The 21,629-nt window shown below is 33.8% G+C and overlaps 1 protein-coding gene across 2 annotated transcripts in view; it reads right to left on the bottom strand.

Annotated features, from left to right (window-relative positions):
- Nucleotides 1-21,629, bottom strand: part of LOC145664470 (uncharacterized) — a 229,769-nt gene that overhangs the window by 125,106 nt on the left and 83,034 nt on the right. For both annotated transcript variants that reach the window (XM_081731170.1, XM_081731169.1), the window contains exon 2: nt 9,195-9,318. In XM_081731170.1, coding sequence (XP_081587296.1) covers nt 9,195-9,318 — 124 coding nt within the window. The remainder of the gene's footprint in view (nt 1-9,194; nt 9,319-21,629) is intronic.

Below are 21,629 nucleotides of genomic sequence, written 5' to 3'. Positions count from 1 at the left end.
CAAAATAACTTAATCAAATTCGAGATGAATATTAAAACTCTGTCCAAAGAAAAGCTGAATAAACAATACATGCTGTTTTACATATATATATATATATCACTAGATTTGAGCTGTAAGAAAAGGCTCGCTGTCTTTGGTTTAGAGTGCATATGATAATATCCAGCTTATTGTCTTTACTGCTACTTATTCCTTCTACACTATCTTGAGCTCGACAACAGCTTTCTTCTCTACTGAGAACATCAAACTAACTATAAAGAATCAGAGAATAAGAAATGATCAAGCCTTGAACCCAGATAACGCTTCTAGGCTTGTCTGGCGTGCGGCAACGCTTGTAACGGGAGCGCATAATCTTGATAATACCGTTATTATATAGCCACACTGACTTGTTAGGGCTCTGTCACAATTCTTTTTAAACTTGGATTGCTGGTGGGAATTTTTCCTGCATAAAAGAAAATAATAAGTATATCTTTGGTCATGTCAAGAGGTGAAAGAAATGATTCATATACGCTAGTAACGTGAGAAGGAAAGAGCTTATTTTGTTATTTTTAAAAACTATTATCTGAGGAAGTTCCTCTCACAGAACATACATCAACTGTTACAGAGACCTACATTTTGATTTTGCGATATCGTCTCCAGCTGAAAGCTATACGGAAATTATGTAGGATTACTCACATAAAAAAGAAAAAAAATAAAAAAAAGGAAAGGAATGGACAGATTCCCGCTTATGTAAAATAATAATTTTCCTCGATGTTCAATGGTTTGTGGTGTGCTATTTCTACAGGGCGTAACAGGACTACCAGTAAGTTGTCCTTAGTTGTTATGCTTTGTTTTTGTCGTATTATATTTAGAGGGGGAAAAAAAACTATTACGATGTTGACAGGATTACGAGAATAATCTGTATAAACGAAGGAGAGTGGACAATAGTTTTAGCCTACATTGAGAAGAAGCGTATTATTAAAAAATCAAATGAAATTTGTAGTTCATTTGTTTTGATTTTTTACGACTACAACTTCACACAGAAGAAAGCATCAACATCAATAATTACGCGTATTTGTACAGCGAAAGAGACGAATTAACTAAATACTCTTTTAAAATTTAAAAACAAATGACCGGTCTAAACGTAACTAGGTAGTGTACACGGTGGGTTTGATCTTATACGACTTTTCAAAGTCTCATTTTCAAACATTGGTACTTAATCAGTAGAAATTAAAAGGGAAAGCAATAGATTTGTCACAAAAAATTCTGCCAAGTTTCTTTATGAAACATCTCGCAGGTATGCAATATGATTTTAGAAGCAGCAAGCAGTAACATAAGTTGCAATGCCACACATAATTACTCCAGTGTAAAGTTGATATTACATTCAGCAGGACACTAACACCTTATCACAACACACTTCTGAACAGAAAATATTTCAAATAGAGTTAAAATAAGCTCTCTCTCTCTCCCTCATATTATATTATATTATATATATATATATATATATATATATATATATATATATATATATATATATATATATATATATATATATATGTGTGTGTGTGTGTGTGTGTGTGTGTGTGTGTGTGTGTGTGTTTGTAATTCAGTAAAAAAAATATTTATGGCTCTATAATAGTTTACTGTTAAAATCTTGTATTGGCAATATATGTCCTGCAATCAACAAGAGCATTTAGCTATGAACTTTTGAGCAGAAACATGTATAAAAAAATGAATATGCCATGACCAAAATATTTTTCTTTTCTTTTTTTGTTTCGAATCAGAAAAAAAAAACTTTTGACCCTGAACTTTTCCCATTCTATAAGAAATAAATTACTATATGTGTTTCCTTTACAGGTTTATAATTTGAAAACAAAATCATCCTATACAACAGGGCTAACGAAAACATTTATTGTTTTCAGTGCAAAAATGTCACAATGTTATCACTGTCTCAATTATTGTAATGGATAAAAACTATCTTCGAATTTTCATGTGGGTTTAATTGGTTCCGAAGATTTAATTTATTGAAAGATTAGGTCACAAATGCATTTAAATTCTACAGTCAGGTTTAAAAGATTTATCTCTCCAATTCATTACTGATGTTCGTATTTTTGCATGTATTGATAGATTTGAGTACTTTTCGATCACCTTTAGAAAATACGATTTTTATTAGAATAGAAACGAAATATCTGGGACGGCAATTGGATTTTTAAAATATTAATAAGAGAATTTGTACCACGATTTTCGTACGTGGCTCAGCAAGATGGTAGCTATATTATATGTAATATAGTCTTACAGGTGAAGAATCCATATATTTTGTTAAAGCTGTGTCAAACAATTTTAAACGTTGCTTTCAGCATCATCATAACTCATCATATTGTGTTTATTATCGCAACTTTTTTTTTCTTAATAATATGTCCACCAACTGTCGGTTTCTAAGAGAAATATTTTCCATTTTCAATTCTGATTCATATCCTTATATTGTATAACAGCAGACACTGACTTGAATCCCATTATATGCACTATATGTTATAAAATCGAACTGAAATGAAGACAACACGGTGAATTTGGCAACACTGAAACGGCTGCAAAAATTCTTTTTCAAGAGGTTGTTGACATTTTACCCTCCGGCCATGTGGCATTCCGAAGACGTCTTCCTTATCCTTTACCAGGTTAGGCAGGTAGGCAGTCCTTTTAGTTGGAAACAAAATTACTTGCATTGCGTGCTTCACTTGTTACCTTCCACATCTAATGTCGTGAGGTTTTTTCCCTTCTTTTTCTTTCTTACTATGACCAGCTATAACTACTATTATGGCCACAATGTTGCCGACAACAGTAATAATTACCAGCGTCCAATCATTTCAACAGAATGAAAAACTGCACACCTCTTTTACACGGAGCTTCTCTATCGCACAGACAATGCGGAAAGGCAAACTGCAAAACGCAATACAATAAGTAATAAATACCGCAGCAAACACATATCTTAAATATTTATTTTATTACCATCCTAAAAGGAAAGAGCAATACAACAATCCTAGCATATGTGTGTTATTTTTATTTCACTATCGTTTACTATAAACCATATTTTCTAAGCTATTTTAACAAAATATTTCCTTCTCAAGTTCCGTGTCGTGATATGGACAGTTATCTCAAACCTTATACCGTATCTATTGACTTATTATTTTTAAAGGTAAAAGTTAAATGCTAAAGTATGCAATATGGTATTTCACGATCGATCCTTTCATATAAAATGTGCTTATTTTCAGTATTTTAATTAAATAACAGTTTGTCACATGTAGGTGGAACTTATTTCTGTACTAAATAATACATCATCATTTATAATTAATTTGAAAGGAGAATTAACTTTCTTTGACTTAGCAAATAATGTAAGTAAGTTTAATTGCAACGTTCAACATCCAGTCAAACATTCTAAGTCAATTTTTAATTCTAGAGCATTTTATCAACACCATATCTGGGGTTCTCCCGTTTCCTCCAACACTTTCATTCCATCAATTATTTAATGATCATTTACTTTCATTAATTATTAGTCTCCTTTAGCTTAAAGGGCACAGCTACAAGACGTAAAACTATAAATTTAATTTCATATTTTATATTGATGTTACTATACCTTATAACTTTAAGCATAAAGAATATAAATATTCAAGTCATTAAAAAGAAAGAAAAAACTACTTATTACTGCCACTGAAAGACAGAAAATTCTCTAGGTTCCATTTTCATATACAAAGAACAATATTACCCACTTCGTCTATGTCAAAGTAATTCGTTCATTTTGATTATAACTTTAATGTCGTATACCGTTAATACTGCAAAGCTTTGAAATCAAACATATAAAATGTATGTGTATATATGGGTAATTCTCAAAATAGAGGAAAAAATGCTGTCTCCAGTTAATATTTTTTAAACCAAAGACACTAATTGCTCAATAATTGAAATATATGTGTAATTCAGTTCCTTCAACAATGCCATGTACATTTCTTCCTCAAAATGTACTATTTGTAGAAAATAGCTTGGTACGAAATTTAAAAGTAAATGGAGAATGTCATTAGAATGGCTGTAACCAACTACATTTTCACGGTTTTTTGTTTTTATAAAGTAGCTGTTTGTATTCGTACGCCTTTGATATTAAGCGACAACTTTTAGGCGATGTTCAACTTTACTGAGCTTCAAACATAGCTTCGAGTCTTAATGCATTCTTATTTTACAGACTTTAAAAACTTTGTTCCCATTTCTGCAGTCGTCAGCAAAGGCGCATTTTAAATTGATATGCCGTTCACTGGAAAGAGAAATATGACCTGACAACCGTGCGACTAGAACGGTTTTCGTGTGTCATTTGTTGGTGGAAAACTGTTGCCCAATATAGATATTCCGTAAATATTTGTATGATTTTCCGGCAGGGTGGCAAAATAGATTGTCAATAGTGTGGAGACTGTGGAAATCAAAGTATTTATTAAATCAGTGCGATATTGTTTCTGTAAATTAATATATTAGGAACTTAAGATATTCAAGTAATGTATTTAATAATTTGTGAAAGGGGTTGTTGTGCAAGCTCGATTAAATGCAATTTCGTCATTAGCATGGAAATTTTGGCGTTAATTTATATTCTCTTCTAATTTATTTAATTTGAGGTTTATTATTGCTTCCCTCAGAGTACTATTTGTTCTTTAAAACAAACTTGCCGAGAGGCACGTACCCACAAATTGTTTTTGGGGACGGTCCAGAACTTTACCAGCGGATTCTAACTCATAGTAGGAGTTTAAATTACATAGAAAATGTTGACTAAATTTTAATTCGAGGAATTTTAATTTTCAAAACTAGCGGGATCAAGAGAGAGGAATCACGACTAGGGACGGGCAGTGGGGATTATACCCAAAGAAAACCATTTAGGTGTTTTGGGCTTATATCTGAGTTTTCTATAAAAGCTCTTTTCTACTACCACATAACAATGGATGTCTGTCTGCTTTGTGTTTGAAGTTGTATTAAAAAAGAATTAAAGATTAAGGTGTAGTGTCTATGTAGCCAGTGAATTGCACACTATGTACTGTACAAAGGAGCATTTAAATACGTCACAGAAAGTTTCTTTCAAAATGGCTTATAACTTTGATTTGATATTCTAATGTGTTTCATACAAACCCTAGATGTTAAACACATTTTATTAAAATCTATGTAGAGTGAATTGGAAGTAATTCCTTTTCTAGATCAAATTTCAGGAATAAATAAAACAGATCCACTTAGTTCAAAATCATCGGGAAAGTGATAGTAGATCTATGTAATAGCTAGTAGCATAAATTTAAACTTGCATGTGAGGTGGTATATTGATTTTAGTAGATGTTATATGCGTAAGTGCTGAGAATATGTTTTCCAAAGAATTATAAAAATACATTTGTGTACCATACCTTTGTTTATTTATTGAATATCATTGTCTTGCAGACAGCAAGAAATAATTACCGAAGTGACAGTGAGAAAAACAAAATAATATTTATGACCGATACAATGACTGTTCCTAAGAAATTTCGCTATTTGACAACTTGACTCCTGAAAAAATGGACAGTAAAAGGCATAGTTAAAAGCCAAAATGAGAAGTACAAACCAAAAAGTATAAAATAGCGTGTCCCGGAAAATTAATACTGATGAATGCCAAAGTAAATTTTGAACGTTTATAGCGAGTTTTATTAATCAAAGAACCTTTAACACTAATCTTCTACTTTCTGATAAAACTAATAAATAATACAGTGATGATATATGTTTAAAAATACATAGCGTATTAGATTAATGTGTACAAATAAAATAAGGGCAAATACATGATGCTAAAAGAAGAATGTCTCTGGAACTTTGGCCAAAAGCCCATAGTTTCGGAGATTTGGGCTGCCGAAAGCATAAAAAAAAATGAATTTTAGAGACCCCTTTATTAAACAACTATCCAACATAGTGAGTGCTGCTTAATAAACCACTTAGGAAGTCCTACAGGTTATATTTAAAAATGCGTGTTTCAAAACTGTTCGATGCGTGTACAAGGGGTTCCTGCAACAATAACAAATAATGAAATATTGTTGGTTCATCAACCCTTTGGGGAATCCCTTGCGCACATATCGCACAGTTGGAAAATCCGTTTTTAAATTGAATAGGTATGGCTTCCTCAGTGATTTACTAATCAGCACTCCGTATGTTTGATAGTGTTTGAAACATAGGTCTCTGAGATACATTTTCCCACGCTTCAGGCAGCCTATAACTCTGAGATTTTGGACAGAGTTTGTTTCCTTGTTTTTAGATCAAATATATCCCCGTATATTTTTTTTACGCCTTAATATCAAACTTTATTTCTGATTTTGCAAATAGTCATAGTAAGAAATACAGTTTCTAATTGGTTTCGGTCATGGATGAGAATATTTGCTGTAATTTTTAACTTCAGCAAAGAAAAATAAAGACACAAATTGACACCTACGACCGTAATTAACCAAAGAGTAGGTTTCTAACTATTACTATTTTCAAAATCACATAGCACACCACTTTCTATCGGCTACTGTGTGTACTTTGTCATTAGCATGGATTAATATTTCATATGAAAACAAATAATATTTTTTAAAAACTAAAGTTATGCAGATTAAGCTCTGTTCGGTATCAAAACATACTTCTAAACTGTATCTGAACTTACTGAAAGAAAATGAATGGTATTAATATATATATTAACACTTTTATTCCTCAATTTTGCCACTAATTTGAGAATTACCCATATATATCCGCTCATCCTCTTTCCGAGCTGTGTGCTAAAATCATCTTATCGTCTGTGAAAGAAAACGTTGAAGCTTTAGGGTGACTGATTAAATTACATCAGATTCCGTTTTTGACTAAGATAAATGTGGACATCGTTTGTTTTTTTTTTATATATATATATAAAAAAAAACAGTAACCGAAGACAGAATATACTCTGAACACCACTCAACCTAGTTTTCGAACTTCTTGTATAAAATACAAGACAAATCCTGACCAAAACATATACTATTTAATAAATAATATCGTTACAGTTTCGGCAAAGATACTTTACCGAAACTGTAACGATATTATGTATTAAATAGTATATGCTTTGGTCAGAATTCATTTTTTACTTTATACAAGAATATACTCATACCCACACTCCTTATAGGTCTAATATTATACCAGTAGGTCGGTTTAACAAAGTAATATATAAAGTCTTTGTCAGTTTTGATATTAATTGACAATAGTCTATTTCAATAGTGTGAGAGACGATTTACACTAAAATCCAGGGCAGAGCCTGGAAAAGTTTGTATTGCGTTGCCTAAATTTTGTCTTTAAAAATTTGTAGAGGCATTCACACAGTCGAAGTTGGGCTACAAAACTCCCCAAGACAAAAAAATAAAAAAATCACTTTTGAGTTTTTAACGTAGGTTTCTATAATAATTTAATCGAAGTATTCGTTTACATACAGCACCGCAATACTAATGATGGATGATCTGAACTAATGATCAGAAAGTTTCATTACTTCTTCTAAAAGCCGGATACTAACGGATACATATTTTATTAAAATTGAACCAGTCATTGCGAAAAGGCTGTATGTCCATCACCACCACATTTTCATTTTAGTGCAAATTCGAGACGTACACTAAGAAACGCGAATCCCCTGTGAAAAGACCGATTGTCTGGTTACACATAAAAGACCAATTATGTTACATATCCTACACTATTGCTTCAATATCATCGATGCCATTGTACATGTCGAGCTTGAAATCCAAAGTATTTTTTCTTTCTCCTCAACAATTTAATTTGGTGGATATATGGCCGTTTCGAAATGACTGATTCAATTAAAGAAGCAACTGATTTAATTAAATTCGGATTGTAATCCAAACTATTTTTTTACTAACAAACTCCTAAACCGAAACTTCTAGTATCCTCTTTTGAAGGAACTGCTAATTTTATATTTTATTTAATCGATTTTCTGATATTACTAAGTAATTGTAGTGTATATATCGGTATTACAAATATTAAAAAATACTTCCGTATTAATTATCATATTCTATTTTTTAATCGATCATGTAACTGATTTCTTATTAACTTAATTATTTGAATGTTCTGTGTACTTGTTAATGTGTAATACATACTCCCGCTTTTTCTTTAGTTGGAGGGAAGGAATTCCCGACTGATATTTAACTTGTAGATGGTTTGGTTCGTTCCATGAAGGAGATAAAATTATTTTTGAATTCCCATATTTTCTTTTCGGTTGAAATAGTGACTGATAATTACATCAGTGCAAAAAGAGTGTTGTGTCCGGGAAAATGTAAGGGTAGTCGCAGTTTCCCTAATTCCAAATACCTCACAATCACGCTTCGGCCTTAGAGAGAGAGAGACTAGAGGTATTGAGGTTGACTTTTCTCAGTCTGGGAGTAAAGTAAATAACTGGACGTAGTGCTGCGAAAATAGATTGTGCAAAGAAGGGTGCGAATAAAGTCGCTGAACCGTTTGTTGTTTCCGTGTGAACAAGAACTGCGTCTCTGCTTGAGAAGGAGAGACTGAGGGTTCAAGATCTAGCTGACGCCTGACACAAAGGCCGATAGCATAGCACATAATGGACAAGGGATAGATAGTGTTTTGATGTTCCGATTTTTTTTTTTTTAATAATACGTTAATTGTTTTTATCATAGGTGTGTGCTTTTTCCACTCGAAGAGCATATTTTCTTTCTAAAGTGTGAATAAAGATTATACTAATTTTAATCCTACATATTTTTCTTCCTGACTTGGAGTTGCATTTATTATTAGGGGTATTGTATTTATTTTGTTTAAGGTAAGTTTTGATCTTGAATTGTCGTTATTTTTTTTAGAACGGTTTTGATTTATACAGAAATAATTACTGGGCTTTTTTTGTTTGTTTTTGGATCATATTCCTTCGGAGAGTTCTGTAGATGTTAACGAGCCGTATTATTCTGTGGATTCAGCTTGGATTCCCGAAGTTCTTTTCTCTTTTAAATACAGGGATAAATAAATGGTACGAATTTCAAGGTAGCAAAGCTCATCAAACTAAAAACGGAAGTACCTGGAAACTATTAATAATGTTAACTTCGACATTATTCACTTAGGCTGGTATAATACGATTGTCTCTTGTTCCGAATAACATTTCAAAAAAAGTGTACAGTATTTCCAATATTCAGTATGGTTAGATCAACCATTTTTCAATTAAAAAAGTATCCTACCTGTTGGCGGTCTTTCCTTGGGATAGCATATCCTAAACAATCCTTTCGTCCTTGTGTAGTAGTAATATTTAGAATTCATGTTATCAAGCAACGAGTCTTGGTCACCCCGTTTCCTTGCATATTGCTGTAATGAAAAAAAAAAAAATATTACAACATATTTTCTGCTTTGTACAAACCACATTTTTTAACTACACCAAAAAATACTGCAAATTACAAAGGAGTTGTGCTTATTAACATACGGTATGTAAACAGTCATAAAGTTGAGTACAATATCATGAAACAACGCATACACAGTAGTTCGAAACTACCTCTCCAACCAGAAAGCATGTAAGTTATCCTGTAGCAAAAGAATCAGGTTATACAGTCACAACATACAAGGTACTCGTACTGCAAGTTTCGCAAGAATTTAAAAGAGTAGACACAAGCATAACAATTACAATTTTCAATGTAAGTAAAGTTCTCTAAGTAGGTAAGTAAAAACTAATATATTTACTGAGAATGTTTTGAAAAATACACATGTTTCACCATAAGCATCTTGCAGACTACCCGGTCTTAAAATCAGAATTTACAATGAACGCACAACATAACGTTCTAATATGGCTCGCATTACAACGAACATTGGTCAGTCCCACATTCACGTTGTATTTTAGTAAGGAGACATATTAATGAATAACAACTATCAACTGGACACAAATTTTAAAATCTCAACCGAAGTACATATACAATCACTCAAAAATCTGAGAAACGACCAACCATTCAGAAAGAAATGACATTACAAATAGTCAGAAAAACAGGAAAAGCTTCCATAATGCTCCATTCATATGCATTAACAAATACTTATATCACTTCAACAAAGAGTAATAAAAACTAATAATAATAACAAAGAACATATTATAAATTACCCTCCATCTAAAAAGGGAAATTTGTTAACGAGAAAAGCTGTCTCCAATTTTGTCGAGGAAGCTTCATACTCTGATCATCGGTAATTCTTTCTCCACAGGTGACACAAAAGGATTAATCAATTTTCTTACATTAGTTTCACTGCATTACATATCCAATAATAACCATACAGAAAAATAAAGTTAAAACTTTTATTTATATTAATTCTATTTAATGTCTCCTTAAGTTAATTGACTGTTTCACTAAAGTGTATTATCACAAATCTTAAAAGGATTTCACATTTAGTAATTCTTGAAAAGTTTATGTTATGGACTTGCTATTAGTCAAACAATCGTTGACAAATTAACGAATATTGGTGATCCGAAAGTTAGATTCCCTGTTTGTTAAGTTGAAAGTGGGTTGTGCATATTATTAGCTGGTCAGTTTTAAACTGCTCAGTGATACAGCACTTGTCACAAGTTCGAAGACTCATGATCGGTCCCCAAAAATGTAAGTTTGCGGTGGACAATATTGCGTCTGTGAATTTTCTCGCTCTACTTCTACACCCTTCATTCCATCAATTTTGCATCATTCCTACAGTTCCTATCCTTCAACCTAAATGTCATAAACGCGACATATTAAACATATCAATTTTACTTGACTTTCACTCAGATTTCTCTTTCAATATTACAAGACTTTACAGGAATAAAAACCTTCCATAAAAAATGAATGAATTGTGATACCACATAATAATGAATTAGTATAGCCCATGACGATTTTGTGTACGTGTAATACATATGAAAAGATCGTGCTCCTCGAATTTCAAGTTATAACTGCATTTGAAGTCTTTTTAATGAGGTTCTTTTTTTCTTCCATACTGTATGTCGATTAACCGAGCTACAATGCCATGGTCCATGGAAAATTTAACTATACAACAACATATACAAAAATGCTCGTACACGTAATTATAGAATCAATACTATTAGTAGTAACGGTACTTGATTAGTACCTGTATTCTCATTGTAGCGTGTTAGAATGTAGAAAGAAATCCTAAAAAATGAACGACTACAAAATAATATGTCTACTGGTATTCCTAATGCCCCCAATAGAAATAGTTCAAAAATTAAGAATCTTTAATTGCTAAATATCTTGCTTCTTTTATTAATCTAACAATTTTGATCCATTTTCAGTCAAAAATCTCTATATTGTCTAAAAACCAGGGTTGGCAAAATCATGGTTTTATTGAGAAAAAAAAAGTTTTTTTGGGGCTTAAACCTTTCTTTGTTTGTTTGTTTAAATAATTTGCTCTATGTATTCATATCATATATGGACAGAAATAAGTTTGTTTCGCCTTGGTGTTATTATGCAACAACCGGGTTATACTGGAAGAGGTCACTAAGCTTAAAGCGGAATCCAAAACCGCTTCTCGACTTACATCCGAGAGAAATTGTCCTCCATTTGAACTTGGAACGAGGACTAATTGGCCGCAAATGTAATACGTCTGCCGACTCACTCACGAAGGGTTCCTGATAAAAATACGTTGTATTGATCTTTATATACTTGTTAATATAATTGTCAACAGTCATTTCAGAAGGACAAAAAGATAAACAATTGCACAATTGAAACCATTATACAGAATTACATATGGACAATTTCAAAGTAGTACAGAGTACAGAAGAACTAATTTAGTCCAAATTAGTCCACTACGACTTTTATTAGTTCAAGTTAAAGAAGTACAACGACTTAATTTGCATATCAGTAAGAAAAGTGAATAAAGATACGAATTCTTTGAGTCCGCTTTGGCTCAGACTCATTTATACATAAATAGATAACCAAAGATACTGTACTTCTCATTTCACTAAATGCCTCTCGTGGGGTTTGTATGAGCCCCCCCTCCTATATATAAAGTTGCTTTTGTAGTATAATCATTTTGAGTAATGAATGGCGAATTTACGTCTGAATATAATACGAATAATATACGGGAGTGAAACGTGATAACCCACAAATGTGTGTTCATCAAGATTTTACAAACACTTACACTTTTACGAACATTTTTCGTTTTTTGGTTTAAACCAGTTGTTTTCTTTAAAAAAAATAAAAAAAAACAAAAAAAACAGCTGGTTTAAACTACCTTGAGAGATGAGTGAGAAATGGAATGAAGAAAGTTGAAGGAAAGGGAGAACCCCGAGAAAACAAACGAGCACGGCGTTTGTCCACCACAAAGTTCACACAGCGCAAGCTGGGATCGAACCAGGGACCCCAAGCACCGAAGGTGAACCCTCTACCACTGAGCCTTTTTAAATATTGTAGTGTTTATATATGTAATATATATACACAGCTACCCGTCGACTTACTATCACTTCGGGTATGACTGTTCGATAGTAAGTCGATTTGGTGGTAAGTTGGCCAGGTTATAGCCTACTATACAATACAGGAAAAAAAAATTAAAAAACTTTCATCCATTAACGTTGCGTACATTACTTCCGTTCTATTTGTAAGAATAAATGTCTATGAACATCGATTAATTTTATTCGTGAAAGTGCAATCACATAACCAAATTTCGTACGAAATCTGACCCAGTATATCTGCATCCATACATATCATTTTGATCAATACCTTTTAATCTTTAATTGTAACGGCTATTTTATTATCGGTTTTTTTATTATTCATTTTATACTTTTTTGATAATAATCGTTGATATTAAACCTAACCTAACTTTTACAACTGGGCAGTCGTAAGTCAATGACTAGCTCTACTAATCACATGAAAACGGAAAGTTTAAATAAACAGAAAGTGATTGTTATACTAACATTGGAACATCATGCATTCCGACTAAAATAATGTTTCTGTATTGACACACGCTACTATTACTGCTTGGTCCAAGAATGTCGTTGTTATTTACATGTGCTGCTCTTCTTACTGAGACCTGGTATTATTGAAATGAAATAAAATTTCTAGCTTTACGTCCTCACGTTATACCCGATAGGATGGCAGATACACATGATTAATGAAAATGATGATTATTGTATAATTAATGGTATGAGAATGTAGGAAAAAACGCGAGAATTTCGAGAAAACCCACGAATACGATCTTGTCTACCACAAACACACATCGAATGGCAGGGGCGTCGTTAAGGGGGGGTAAAGGGGGGAGCCTCCCCCCCCCAAAGTTACCAATCGCTTGACAAGTTGGCAAATTAAAATACATAGTTGGCAATTTGAAGAATGCCGTTTTGTTCAATTGACTTATTCGGTTTAACATTTTCTTAGGTAGCCAGTTGCTGTAAAACATTATCAGTTCTTTTATAGACTTGGCATAAATTTTGTGTAGTTACCTATTTTGAAATAAATTGATTTATTCGTTTAAAGCTTCTTTACTTGTTGCAAGTGATTACACTTCACTTTTCTTCATTTGATATTCGTAAACATTTTGAAGAATCTTTAATGAAAATCGGAAATTGTACCACTGACAAAAGCAGAATGGAGTTGGCATGCAAAGACAGACAGAAAAGGCGTTTCGGTGGCAAGTAGAGAATTTACGCAAAAGCATTTGATACAAGAGCGTATACAAGGCAACAGGTAGTGACTGAAAGAATTGATATTAATAAAACAAGAACAAGGCAGTGACTGGTTAGTATTAAGCCTACTGTTCGTCCCGTATAAAACGGGACAGTCCCGATTTTGGGCCCGAGAATACCGCGTCCCAATAAATTTAGTCAGGACAGGCAAATGTCCCATATTTTAATTCCATCCCATTTCTCCTATCAATATAAGCTTATTCGAAAAGTAATGAAGTGGCTGGGATAATGTGAATGAACGATAAAGTGTAGCATGTAACAGTTTTGATCAAGTTATCACAATACCCTGTCCGACTTGATAGCGAGCGAAATTTGCAACAATGCTTTTTCCATTGTACCTGGTGGAAACTCGGATACTCTCCAACATAAAAAAAAGAAAAAAAAATTAAGATGGCTTTGAGTGTTTCTACATGTACAAGCACAGGAAAGATGAGTGACTTTTTCTTCATAGAGACATTAAATAAAGTAACAAGAATTATAATATTTTTGAGATGTTATGGGCACAGAATTGTGCTTGGTCCAGGGCTTAGAAATATGTAAATCTGGTCCTGATAATTATACACGACACAAGGAGAAAAATCAACTTTTCATCAGATTAAACTGACAAACGTAATTTTGGCAAATACTACCATGTAAATAAATATTGCTAAACACGCGAAGAATATTGAATGTAGATTGTATGACTGATTTGAACTGTTTGCATATTGTTTTTCTGTAAAGCATTTATATAAGACATTATCTTAAGTTTTTAAGGCATTTTTTATTGTAGTTGGATTGTAAACATCTTCAGTCCGTCAAGTTAATTGCAGGGAACGACGAGAGAAAAGTAGCTGCAGCTTAGGAAACTTCCGCCTATTATATTGTTGAAAAAAATAAATGTTGGCTAGGCTAAAGGAGATGGTGATGATGAGAAATGAATGAAATGGTGGAATGAAGAAAGTGGGAAGAAACGGGAGAACCCCGAGACGCACACGGAGTTTTTCCACTACAAAGCTCACTGGAAGTGAGCTGGGATCGAACCAAGGATCCCATGCACCAGAAATGAACGCTATACCACTGAGCCACCGCGGCCTATTATACTGTTATTCATAACCAGAGGTACAGTTTATTGGATTTTGTTGGAAAGTTTTTGGGGGGAAAGGGGATCTAAGATCCCGTATTCCCATGAAGAAAACATGGCAGGTTTATTAGTATAAACCTTTTACTATGTATAGTATGTGAATTTGACAAATTAAAGAGTTTTTTTCTAATAGTAAAGTGTCAAAGGGAAGTAGATTTTTATACCAGAGTGAATATACTTTGTATTGTGTAACCGTGTATGCTTTGTGTGTGAATAAACCTTTCGCTTTGAAACAAAAGGTGATCATATTAATATAGAGGACAAGGATAGCGTATTTCAGTTCTGTTTTGCAGTAAGACTTTCTATTTACAGGGCTTTTCGAGTAGGGAGAACTGAACAAAAGTGTGTTTTGGGAATGATATCATCAGTGCCTTGCATAACGGGGGTGATAGCTCCGGGCTCCGAAGAAAGGGGGCGCAAAATTGGGGAGAAAAATGAAAAAAGAGAATGAAAGAAAAAGAGAGACAGGAAAAATTATTTGGAATACAACTAGTATGTACTTAAATCCTCTTTCTGCTTTAGGAAATGGTCCTATAATGTTACTCATGTTAGGAAAATATATGTGCACATACATAAAATGGAAGGAAAAAAGTAATAAAAGGTGTTCAAAATCAAGGAAAAGCAGGGTTTATTTTTGAAAATTTTCTTACGCTTCGCGCCAACCATGGTGGCGCTTCGCGGATGATCTGTCCCCTAACTCATATGTACGAGGACGCCGTCATACTCTCGCCCCGGCTGCTGATTTTCCATGCCACGGCACAGGGGAACACAGTAGGTTTCTGGAAATGTTGTTCGATGGACGAAAGCTACAATTCATGAGTCAAGTCGTTCTGTCTCTCCCGCTATGAACCTAAGTGCATGATTCCAAAAGTCACATTTTGGGGGGCCAAACAATACGTCTGCTGGGTGAAAGCATAGACCGGTGTGTGTTTCACTTCATTTTCATACAAATGTGTTGCCTTTCCTACTTCATTTTTAATCACGTAGTTGGTTCTTTCGGAAAGTAAAACAAAAATTGCAATTCTTCCTTTCTTTATAGTATTTATAAGTCAAAGCATTACGTAATCATTGTATGTTACTTACGTAGCTCATGGGGGAGCAAGCGGGGCACGTGCCCCGGGCTTGTGGTTGGAGGGGCGCCTAAAAGGGAGGTTATATATTAGTATTTTTCTTGCTGGTATTTAATAATTTTCATCAGAGTGCGAAATTATGAAATCGAAGTGGGAGGAGACTGGAGGACAGAAGAGAAAAAAACTCTCCGCATTTCTGGTGAGGACTGACTGGCGCAGACTATCAAAACTAGCCATAAGTTGTCAAATTAACAGTTGTACATCGTGGGAGATGATAGTGATTCTGAGTTGAGGTGTGAAACTTTACTCGAAACCGGGGGCTGTTCGTCCGTCACTCAGATGGGGCACGGAATGGGGCGAATATGAAAATAAGGTTGCTGTGAAGTTTTCCGCAGAGTTGGTAAAAGTGAGACTAAGATTTTCGAAACACTTGATATATATATTATATATATATATATATATATATATATATATATATATATATATATATATATAAATCAAGACTTGGCAATATCAAGTTTCATCCCCCCCCCCAATCTTGTAATGCTCGCTACGCCGCTGTCGAATGGGATCAAATACAGGCTTCCTCGCACCACAGGTGAGCATTTTATGACTGAACCACCGTGCCCCTCATTGATATTATCGATAATGGTGTAGATTAGATATACTATTAATAATAGTAATGATAATTTATCTATACCGATCTCAGCAATATTTTATTTTAAAGCTGCAAATTTTCCATGCAGAATCTTTACTACTATTTTGAACAGAAACTTCATAAACAGTTGAAGATTACTTACCGCAAACGAATTTACTTTGTTATTCGCATTTTTCTGGTTTGATTATCCGAGTTGACAAGTGACACCTATTATGATATATATATATATAATGTATATATATATATTGCGGCCAATATAGCATTTGACCGTACTTTACAATATACAACATAATACGCAAACATGTCTAGCCCGCCTTAACCAAATCCTGGATACGCGCTGAAATATGAGACAAATAAACCAATTCTGTTACCGATTTTTTCACCCGGATCGTTCAACATCAAGAAAATATACTTTCATCTCAAGACAAGAAACTTTTTTCTTCAAAAAGAAAGTTCATATATTGGCATACAATTTTCCATCAATGCCAATTTCTCTAGAAACGAGTGTTCTTCCTGTTCCACAAGAATCTGACTGCATACTTCCTTTATCCTCTTAAGGGAAATAAAAACTAGAAAACGTTACTATTTTTTATTTTTTTATTTTTATTTTTTTATTTTTATTTTTTATTTTTTATTTATTTATTTATTATTTATTTATTTTATTTTTTTTGTAAGTTCCAGCTACAGGTGTATGCAACTAAAGACGATATACTGATATAATACAGATTGTTCTAAAAATTTAGAAAGGTTTCAATATTTGCCCTTTTTGTCTCATCGGGCACTTCAATAATTGTTCGCTCGAAGGAGCAATTAAGTAGCCAATGGATGATCTGCATCAGTATGCTTTGTTTGTCACCAATTATACCCGCACTGAAGCACATACTACTGTACATAAGGAACTTTTCTTTCTGTGAAGTACTGATGTCGGAAATGTTACTGTCATCTATTTAACACAACTGACAACCACCAGGAAGCAACTCCAGACGGTTGGTTGCCTTGAATGTCAGTCACTTTTTTTTCCTAACCTTGTACTAGCATATTTTCATTCTTTACAGTAAATGACTGCAACAATCACATCTTAAAACAATCTAACTCATAGTTAAAATTTAAGATCCATACACACGAACAGGCGCGTAACAACATTTCAAATATAGGAGGAGGCAAGTTTTTTGTTGTGCCTCTCTCTCAACAGTGCCCTTCCCAATCACAGCGCGTAATTTCCACTAATCTTTACAGTATTACTGTATTTTTTTTTTTTTTTTTTGCATGTGTAGGAAAATAGTTGTAATTTACGAAAAAAAAACTATACATTTAAAAAATTAAAATACATCCAGACTTACGTGAAGTAAAGACACGCCCAATGCACTCATTCAACACAAGAGTCGCACATTAGTAAACTAGTAGATTTGATTTGCGTCGGGGTACGTATGAAGTACAGTTCAACTATTAATTAATCACTAAATAGTACAACATGATTGTTCCGTATACGTTCGGCACCAAAGTCATATCTCACTCTCCAGGACTCATAAGGCTGAAGACATATCACAACCATAAAAAAATTTTAAAAATAAAAAAAAATCTGCAGTTGTCAACAGATTCTCACAATACACCTACACGCTCACTTTTCTTATGTTACTTTCACACCACATTAATCTTCAAATGTTTCAGTACATAGAACTGCACTTTGTATTCATATACTTGACTAGAGATTCAAGATAGCCGGTTTTTTGAGACGTGATTTATTTTCATTTTTAAAAGCCGGCTTTTGCAAAGAAAACGGAAATTTTCGCCTTTTTGACACAACTAGCATCTCATATGTGCCACGTTGGTTGCCTAACCACGATATCAAATTCTTGAAATTTGTACATCTTGAAATGTACGTTGTTCGGGTTGCTTCGGTAAGCCAAACTGGCAAACAAGAAAAAAGTATCATCGCCGTTCCGAAAACACTATCGTTTCAGATACTCATCAAAATCTAATATTAGAGCCGAAAAGACTTCATAATTTTGTTCGTATTTCAGAACAAAATGTTTCACTAATAATAGCAGCATAGTATGATTTAATTTAAGGAACTGGAGCAAGAAAGCTTAGTGCGGTGGACCGTATCTTTTATTTTTCTTTAGAATGCAGTATTTTTTAAAGTTATGATGGGAAAAGAAAGCGGGGACACCGGCTATTTTTTCATTAAATATGAAATATTAAAAGAAAAAATCCCAAGCCAAAAAAGCATGAAAAAGATAATTTTTTTTTCGAGACCTTAGATCACTATTCAGAACAGTTATTGTTCCCACCACTAACTTTCCACTACAACATTTTTTGTCGTTAAACATTATTCTAAGAACTCTACAAACAATTCGTTCGAACTAGAAAACCCTATACATTAATATATTTGCCCTTCTTTTTCTTATGAGTAATCGATTATCCTTGATTATTCAACTTCTCATATTTATTTTTTTTCTTCAGAATGCAGTAATTAAGTCTTTTTATCTTCTTATAACGGGGAAGGAAGGTGGAAAGTACTTTCTTCATTTTGAAATATTAGAAAAAAGTTCAAAATTTCCCAGGCACAAAAGCGGTGAAATTTAAAAAAAAAACGTTTTTTGAGCCCTTGCGTACGTAACATCCAACTTTTAATATATTTAACAAAAACGGAATAATATAGTTTTAATTTGATTAAATGTTCAATGTAAAATAATGAGCCGCTGTGATCCTATAGCTAATTTCGACACAAAACTGAACAGTTCAAAGAACAGAATTCACAATTTTCCGAAGAAGTTGCACGGTAGGAGCCATTTATGAATTTTCTACGCAGTTCCTTCACGTCCACTGAGTCAAGCCTATCTGAGCATGCATTAAGAACTGCAAAATCAGGGTGTCTATTAAAATTCCACAATGAAACTTCGTGAATTTTTCGTGACCTTTTCTTTACCAAATCATAAAATTTCCTAACATTTTCAAGAGCGAATTTGGGTGTGAAGTAGGCCGAATTTTCATCCATGCGATACAAACGTACTTTGCTTGCGATTTGGTAGCGTCTAAAGAAGACCATAGACATTTTTGGTATTGAATTCTGATGTTTTATAGAACAAAATTTTCCAATCTGTACTTACATTTGCACAGTTAAAAAAATCGTGACCCAAAAGCTAAATTTCGTGACTATTTCGTGACTTTCATGACCGTTTTCTGATTTCGTGACTTTTTCGTGACCGATAGACACCCTGAAAATGGTCCAGTCTTGCCTGGGTCATTGTGCACCTCAGATAAGTTTTTAAGATGGCACAATATTGAGAAACTTCTCTCGGTAGTTGCAGATGTCGCCGGGATGAAAGGCAGGAGACGAAAGACTTTCAACACTTCAGGAAACAACTCTCTTGTTTCTTTACAGTTTCCTGAAGTTCTCTACTAGGTCTCTCAGATTTTTTGAAGTGGGAATAGTGGTGAGCAAATGTTGCATTTGTAGTTGTAGTCGGTCCGAATTGACATGGTATTCTCTAAGTACTAGGCTAGTCGAGCGAGCGTTACCCCCCAGAGCGAACGCGGCCTAGGTGGCTACACGGTAATTTTAGTTTCACCAGAGTTGTAAATCATACTATGAGCCAGTCAGGGTTTCCAGGTCTTTTCTTTTCACTTCCCGCGCCAGAAGTGTAGAATGAGAATGAACTGCTTCAGTTGGTTTCTTTGACAAGATATGAAGGTTATCGAAGAAGTATTGGTGTTAGCTGCAGTTTCTTCTTATGTAAAGAAAAAAAGACGCTTAGGAAACTAAGTGCAGACAAAGTAAACGACCAAAACAGCTTACTTTATCTTAATCAAACTTGGAAAACAATTCAGTTGGGGTTAGATTGTTGCTTTTTCAATTTATTCCTACATCCATATTAATCTGTGTATCTGTATAAAAAGGATGTGTATGAATGTTAGGAATGGTATAGAGACGATTTTGGCTCTCCCTTCTCTATTTCTTTCTCTTTCTTTCTTTCTCTCTCTCTCTCTCTCTCTCTCTCTCTCTCTGTATCTCTCACAAAAAAGGCAAATTTACACTTTTTCGTTTTAAAACCTATTGAAAAGGTTGTGGAATTAATTAAATAACAAGTAACTATCAGCAACTAACAAAAAAACAAATTTTGAAAACATTATCTCTTCCAAGCGACAGAAAAGTTTTAAAATATCCATGTTGCCCACCAACCTATGGTTGAGGTGAACAAGAAGACTGAAAATATATGAAACACTCATCAATATGTCAACAACAAAATCTGTCACTGGCAGAATTTATAACGAACTACTCTCAACTTTATTTTTATTTTCTTTTTCTTACTTTTAAACATTATTTCACTTAGAACTAGTTTTCTTTTTACTTTCAGTTTTATTGTTCTATACTTTGTTCCCCTTTCGTAAATGACAGTATATTATATCTTAGTTAAATCACGGAAAAACTGTACTGTTCTGATGACAGCGCCTCAGTCTTCCACCCCCCAAAACAGAGAGTAAAAACAGTTTGTTTTTCATAGGACTTTCAGCCCGTTGCACTGTCATCTGCGCAGTGGGAGTCTTGAGGGGGAGGCCTAGGAGGGAAAACAGTGCAACCACCACATCCAATATCGCAAACGTCGTAATGACGTTGCTCAGTAATTAGACATATTCCAATATAATTACATAGCTTAGAAAATAATAATATAAATTAGGAAATTTTAGATTGGAAAGTTTTTTGTACCCAGTGTACGTAAATACGGGACATTTTGGCGTCCCGGGAAAATTTTTCGGGACACCAGGAATGGTAGTGAACGGATGGTTACCCTAGGTTAGGGTCCCACGTTGAGCTGTAGTTCACGTCCGATGTAGCCTCGCTGATATAGTCGAAAGAGACGGAGCAAGAGGCAATTTTTTCTAAGATATCCTCTGTATCGAAAACAAATATTAGACCCCAATCAATAAATTCCAACATTTACACTACTTTATACTTTACTAGCTATGCACGCGCCTTTGGAGAATGGGGTTCCGGATTCGAATCCTGTGGGAGATCATTGAAAAGTTTCAGCGCATAAAGGTTGTTTAGATTCCACCTTAAACTGTAGGTTCACATCTTGTATAGCTTCGGTACTGAAAGGACCGCTAAATTCCAAGCCACCAAGTATA

Source organism: Thermobia domestica, chromosome 11 (assembly GCF_964235325.1).
Source record: "Thermobia domestica chromosome 11, izTheDome1.hap1.1, whole genome shotgun sequence".
Lineage (NCBI taxonomy): Eukaryota > Metazoa > Arthropoda > Insecta > Zygentoma > Lepismatidae > Thermobia > Thermobia domestica.
This window is presented reverse-complemented; position numbering and strand designations above follow the sequence as displayed.